Source organism: Crocodylus porosus, unplaced genomic scaffold (genome assembly GCF_001723895.1).
Source record: "Crocodylus porosus isolate Cpor-Errol unplaced genomic scaffold, CroPor_comp1, whole genome shotgun sequence".
Taxonomy (NCBI): Eukaryota; Metazoa; Chordata; order Crocodylia; family Crocodylidae; genus Crocodylus; species Crocodylus porosus.
The window spans coordinates 55,756,240-55,762,215 of record NW_017728943.1 but is presented as its reverse complement, the minus strand read 5'-3'; the positions used below and the strand labels follow the sequence as shown (position 1 = coordinate 55,762,215).

General features: G+C 42.8%; 1 protein-coding gene across 4 annotated transcripts in view; it reads right to left on the bottom strand.

The window, feature by feature from the left end:
• THADA (THADA, armadillo repeat containing) overlaps positions 1-5,976 on the bottom strand; it is a 291,659-nt gene that overhangs the window by 217,893 nt on the left and 67,790 nt on the right. For all 4 annotated transcript variants that reach the window (XM_019549394.1, XM_019549396.1, XM_019549397.1 and 1 more), the window contains exons 26-27: positions 5,594-5,716; positions 3,599-3,690 (exon numbers count right to left, since the gene is read on the bottom strand). In XM_019549394.1, the coding sequence (XP_019404939.1) occupies positions 3,599-3,690; positions 5,594-5,716 (215 nt within the window). The remainder of the gene's footprint in view (positions 1-3,598; positions 3,691-5,593; positions 5,717-5,976) is intronic.

Genomic DNA, 5,976 nt, shown 5'->3' with positions numbered 1-5,976 from the left:
TTTAATTTTGCCATTTTTCCTTCTTTGGCATTCAAGAACTTAACCAATACATGCAACAAAATTAAAACCTACAGAATTTCCTAAAGTTGATCCTGACCCCCTTTGCCTCAGTGCAGTGCAATAATTAATTATAAGCTAAAACATTATAAGTATGAAAACTCATAGAAGGATGTAATAATGTATTTAGTCTTAGGACTTGAGTAAACAATTATGGCAATAAAACACTTCAGTGGAGCTGCATTATACATGTCCTGTCCCTGAAAAAAGCCTACTTTTATTTAGGTTTCTAATGAACTATTACAATTTGAAAGCTTTAACAACATTAACCTTAAAATTAAGAGAAAATGGTATTGAGCTGAAAACAAGAATGTTGTACTGAAAAGTTTAAGGCTCCTGAAGGAGAGGAAAATTTCACTTTACACCCCACTGTCACTGTGTAACTGCAACTCTACAATGAATCCCAAAATAATGCATCAACAGTGACATCTAGTGGCTTTCATAACAGCAAAAATAATATAATAGTTGAACTAGTATTTTAGAGCAGTGATTCTCAATCTTTTTAGACTTGAGGCACCCATTGAAAAATGCCAGCTCTTGGTTTTCACTACTTTTTCTGATTACAAAAAAATAATACTGAAACTCTTCCGTTGCAAATAACTTGGAAAGACCACAACAGATCAAAGTGTTGCTAGTCCTACAGATTCTTATTTGAAATCTCTGGCTGCATCCACATGTGGTGTGGATGTTTGATTCCCCAGGGACAACTAGCAGTGGCGCACCTTGTGCCACTGCTAGCTGTCCCCGAGGAACACACATGCCGTGCATGTTCTGAAGCGCGGCAAGTTACCCTAGGTGGGGTAGTGGAGGCTGGCCCCAGCAGCCTTACCTGGGGTTCTGGGGGCCTCCCAGGGCTGCAGAAGCGGTGATTCTGCTGCACAGAGCCTGGCCAGCAGCCACAGTATGGGTCTGGCCAGCCCGACTCCAGTTTTGAGCAGCACGTGCTGCCCGTGCATGTGGTGCTCCTCTTTTTTCTGTGGGTTCTTTTAACCCCTGGATATTCAGGGGTCAAAAAAATGTTCTGTGCTGCTCCACTACAGCACAGTGAACAACTGAACACGCAGTATGTGGCGCCACAGACTCATCTGCAGTGCCACATACCAAACAGCTGTGCTTGTCTGGACACAGGCTCTGGGTCTATCATGCGAATCATGTTTACACACCTAGTAGTGCTAAAATTGAGTTGTACCCAGAAGCACCCTTGAAAGGATCTCAAAGTATCCCAGGATGCCACAAAACCCTGGTTAAGAATCACCGTTTGAGAGAAATAGTTAGCTGCATTGTTCTGAAGTCAAGCAGACTATGAAAGATTATGCCTCTGTGAACTAGTTGGTCTCTAGGGTGTTATCCTGCCCTGCCTATGTTATCATTTTAAACAGCAGTTCCATATGCACAATAACAAAAGGACTGAAACATTACCAATAAGCTAATGGAATAAACCATTTATAATTTTCCTCAATAAACATCTTCAAGTGCAGATGTGGCCATAAACCTGAAATCAAATCACTTAAAAGTAGATGTGCACCAATACATTGGTCCTTATCATATAGGCACAGATAAAAGGAAAACTGACATTACTGACAAATTGGCTATTTTGGTTAATGTGGCTGATAACGTCACCGACAAATGTTGCATGCATGTGCCCAGCCACAGCATAAACATGGACAGCCTGGCAGTCTGGACAGCAGTGTCCAGTTGGTAAGTGTTGGAAGGAAGGGGGTGGGGAGAAGGCAGATCGAGGCCCCCACAGAGAGGGAGGCAGTGGGGCTGGTGTAGGCGCTACCCAGCCAGGGCGGGGCATGAGTCAGAACCACAAATGGCTTAACCAGGGGCCATGGGGAGAGGGGCTGTTGGTCCCCCAGCTACACAAACCCCACGGGAGGCATGGGGGGGTGTGCCCCTTGAATTTGCATGTGGAACAAAGGTGGGCTGCTGCTGTAGGCTGGGGTCGGGGTGGAGCCAGGCTGCTCCCAGCAGGGGCTTGGGATGGGGCTGTGGTCCGGGCAGGCGGCAACAGCTCTGGGAGGGTGGACTACAGCGAATTTTGAGGTGGCCATAGCCCACCCTATAGCCCCCTCCTCCCAGCAGACCTGGCCCAACCCCCCCACCAGGAAGAACCACCATGCCTCCCCCAGACCCAGTGGCAGCTCACCCTCACCCCATGTGTAGATCCAGGATGCACATGCCCCCCATGTCTCCCCTGGGGGTGTGAGCTGTGGTGGAAGCCACCCCCCTCTTACAACACCCTCTGGACAGCCACTTGCAGCTCCATCCCGTGACCCACCCTGGGTGTGAAGTGCCTACCATGTACTAGCCCTACTCCCTCCCTCACGATGGGGGCCCCAATCTTTTACCCCTCCCCCAAAAGACTTACCAGCTGAACACTACTCTCCAAGCTGCCGGGCTGCATATCACCGATTGGATTGGTATCAGCCAATTTGGCTCGTTAATAAATCGGCCATCAGTATCAGACCAAAAAATATCTGTGAACCCCTACTTAAAAGTAATTTCAAGACTGCCATCAATTCCAGCCGTATCCCTTTCCTACCCCCAAATTTTTGTTGCTGTTCACTCATTTTCCAAAAGCTATTTTTCCATTTTTCCTTTATACATAGGATAAATAAATTGGCTATACAAGGAAAACTGACTACACATAACGTCCTGATAAAAAAAGCAATATATTAGAGAAAAATATGTCAACACTAATCACAATTAGTTAGTAATTTCTAGGTCTAGCATGTTAGGATTCTGGGTCCAGGTCTGACTGTTCCTGCAGTGATTTTTTTTATAATTTCTCAGTTTATTTGCTCCTAAAAAACAGTACACAGCTAATTTTGACTGCCTTGTGGATTGTGGGAGCTATGGCCTTGGTCAGAGATGCATGGAAATATAAGCTACTCAACATCTGAGGCAACATCTGAATTCACAGTTTCTTTTTCCCCTGACATCTTTCCCACTCCCTCCTAAAACATACATACATATTTTTTTAGGGATGAAAGTATTTGTATTTGAGGATAACAACCAATGAAATTTACTCTATTTGGTATCGAATTCCTATTATTGCAGAACAGCAGGAAAAAATTAAAAAACAACTGCAATCAACAACAATTGATCTAAGCTGGGACAAGAGGCTGAGGAGTTATTTAAAAAAAAGAGTAAGAGCAATGCCTTGTAGATTCAGGTACTCTATAAGCGAGACCAGGTTCTCAACTTCCTGAAAATCCAGGATGGTTCTAAGCGGCTCAGACAATATGGACCTTCCACTGAAGTTTTTTGGGAAGTGCAGATGCTAAGCAGTCAGGCTTTGAGACTCAGGCTCTGTCTGCGATGCTACCCTGGAATTTAGAAATAGTGCTTATTGCTTAGCAGTTGGTGTGTTTGATCCAACAGCTTAATTCTTGACCAAACAGTTTAAACAAATTGAAGTGTTTTTTGTAATATTATGCTTCAGATACATTTATAAAAGCAAGAAACATTTTCAAATTGTTCTTGGCTGAGGCAATGTTTTGGAAAAGTAAAGCTAATATCAGATGGAGCTTACCTGTTTTTTTTGGAATTTTCATCCTTCCCTCTTTTGACTCCAAAAATTCTTGTAATCAGGGCACTAAAAAGAAGTGTAGAGGCATTTCTTACCTAATACATAAAGAAATACAGAATAGGAATTAAGAAGCTTCCAAACAGCTCTTCAAATTTGTTTCTGGTAGCAATTTTAAAACCTAACAACACAGTATTTTATATTTCTGAACAGACAGATCTGTTAACCTAGCCACTGCATCTTTCTTGATGCAGAAGCATCAGAGAAAACTGAAAGGCACAGTCTATAGTATTCAACTTGAAAAGACAAGCAGTTTAATGGAGATCAATGCACCACCCAAAAGATGGTGTGGCTTAGTAGTTAAAATTTGGGCCTGGGAGGCAGAAATCTGAAATCCATCTTAACCTTTCCAATCTTCCTGTGTAATCTGCCACAATTTCCTTATCTTTAAAATGTGCCCAAGGATGCCCTTTGGTGCCTGTCCAATTTCCTTAAGGTCGGCACCCTCACCAACTTGACCCAATAGCATGAGCCTCCACCGTATCACATGGATTTTACTCTAATTGGGCACCCTTCATTCTTGCTGCTGCCATTCTATAGGCCAAATTCATAGCTCAGGTTTTGGGGTTTTTTTCTGAGAGCCTCAATATTTGGCAGCAGGCAGAGGGTGCAGGAAAGCACAGTAGGGAATAAATGGCCAGTTATGGCTACTCTGCATGTGGAATAGCAGCACGCCGCAGATATAGGTCAACTAGCTAAGGGACTGAAGCAGGTAGCTGCTCATTTACCCAGTTCTGAAGTTATCCTGCTTCTCTATCAACTTGGGAAGCCGCAAGGTAACTTAGCCCGCACAGGCTTTCATACTACCATGGCTAGCCTGCTTTCAATACACTGCAGAATAGCATGTGATGTAGCATCTCCTATAATTGACAAATTCTCTCCACTCCATGAGGTAAGAGACCTTCTCTTCCTCTCTCCCCAAAATGTGGTAAAAGGAGCTGTGTCACTATGTTTTTTGCCTCTGAAGGAGCCTCTTTACAACTGAGGCCATGAAAGGAAGAGCGCTGCTAAAATTCTTCTTCCTTCCCCTGCAGAACAATGCCATTTCTTCATTCTATGAGGCAAAATATAATTTTTCAAGTTCTACCTTGTTCAAAGAAAGGAGATTGTTGTTTGCAGCATGGGACAGGGAGGCAATGTTAATGCTATACTGGATCTCATTCTGCTCAGGGACAGGGGTTAGACAGAAATAATGTGCCTGTGAAGACCAGAGGAACACTCATCAGAAATTTAATCGGTTTCCAGTAGTCTGACATTTCACTGGAATTCAGAGCTTTCGAAATTTCCAAAATGCTGGGACCATCAGAGCTGATCTTGCTTATGGGCAAAGAATATCAAACTCATCATTCAGATGAAAACATTAAGAGGATAAGGCTTTCTGGAATATTTCAGTTGAGAACTACTGGTAAATTCACTGTGCTGGAAATACCTATCATTGAGGACAAAGTAAAAATATAAAACAGGTTTTCCATTGCTTTAGAACATTTATTTTCAACTCTGGAAGGTCATAAAACACTGGACCTTAAGAATCACATTCTGATTAGCATATTGCAACGAGTCCAAAACCAATGACCACAAATAGTGCAACTGGATTCTTACTAACATAACAAATACGAATCAAAATTTATCAGACAATCAGACACTTTTCTCTTTCAGAAGAAAATATACTTTTGTCACTCTTCAATTAGCAAGAAATTGCAGTATAGCAACCAAAAATTGTACTGATATAGCAAAATACTGAGGCCCAAACTGAATTTTCTGAATTCTTTCCTCCAATGATTGAAGGCACAAGAGTGGGAAATACCATATATTTGATATGTAGCTGTGAAAGTTCAAATTCCAGTAGCTATGATACTATTACTTGGAGACATTAGTAATGTTCTAATTAGCACCACCACATGCCTCTTTCACCCCATTAAAATGCATTAAGTATAAACTTACTGCCCAGACAGGAGATGTAAAACCAAGAATTGCTGCTTGTACTCCATCTGCTACATAGGGTATGATATTTTCACCTAAGCGTGTATCCCTAAACAACGCCCTTAGGATATTTAAAGCATGAACCTGGAGGAACAGAATATAAATGTTAGCTGTTCTGTAACATGCCACTTGGAGGGAAAAGTCCTCAACTTGTGTAATTTAACCACATCAATAGAGACGAAGTGAAAATCTTACATATACAGCAAAATCTCTAGCTGGACATTCCATTAACTGGAATTCCTGGCCGGCCAGCCGGACGCTGTGGGGGAAAGATTGCATGCGGCAGCGGTCACCACCACTCACCACTCTACGCTGCCGCTGCCCCAAGTTGCCAGCGGGGGGGG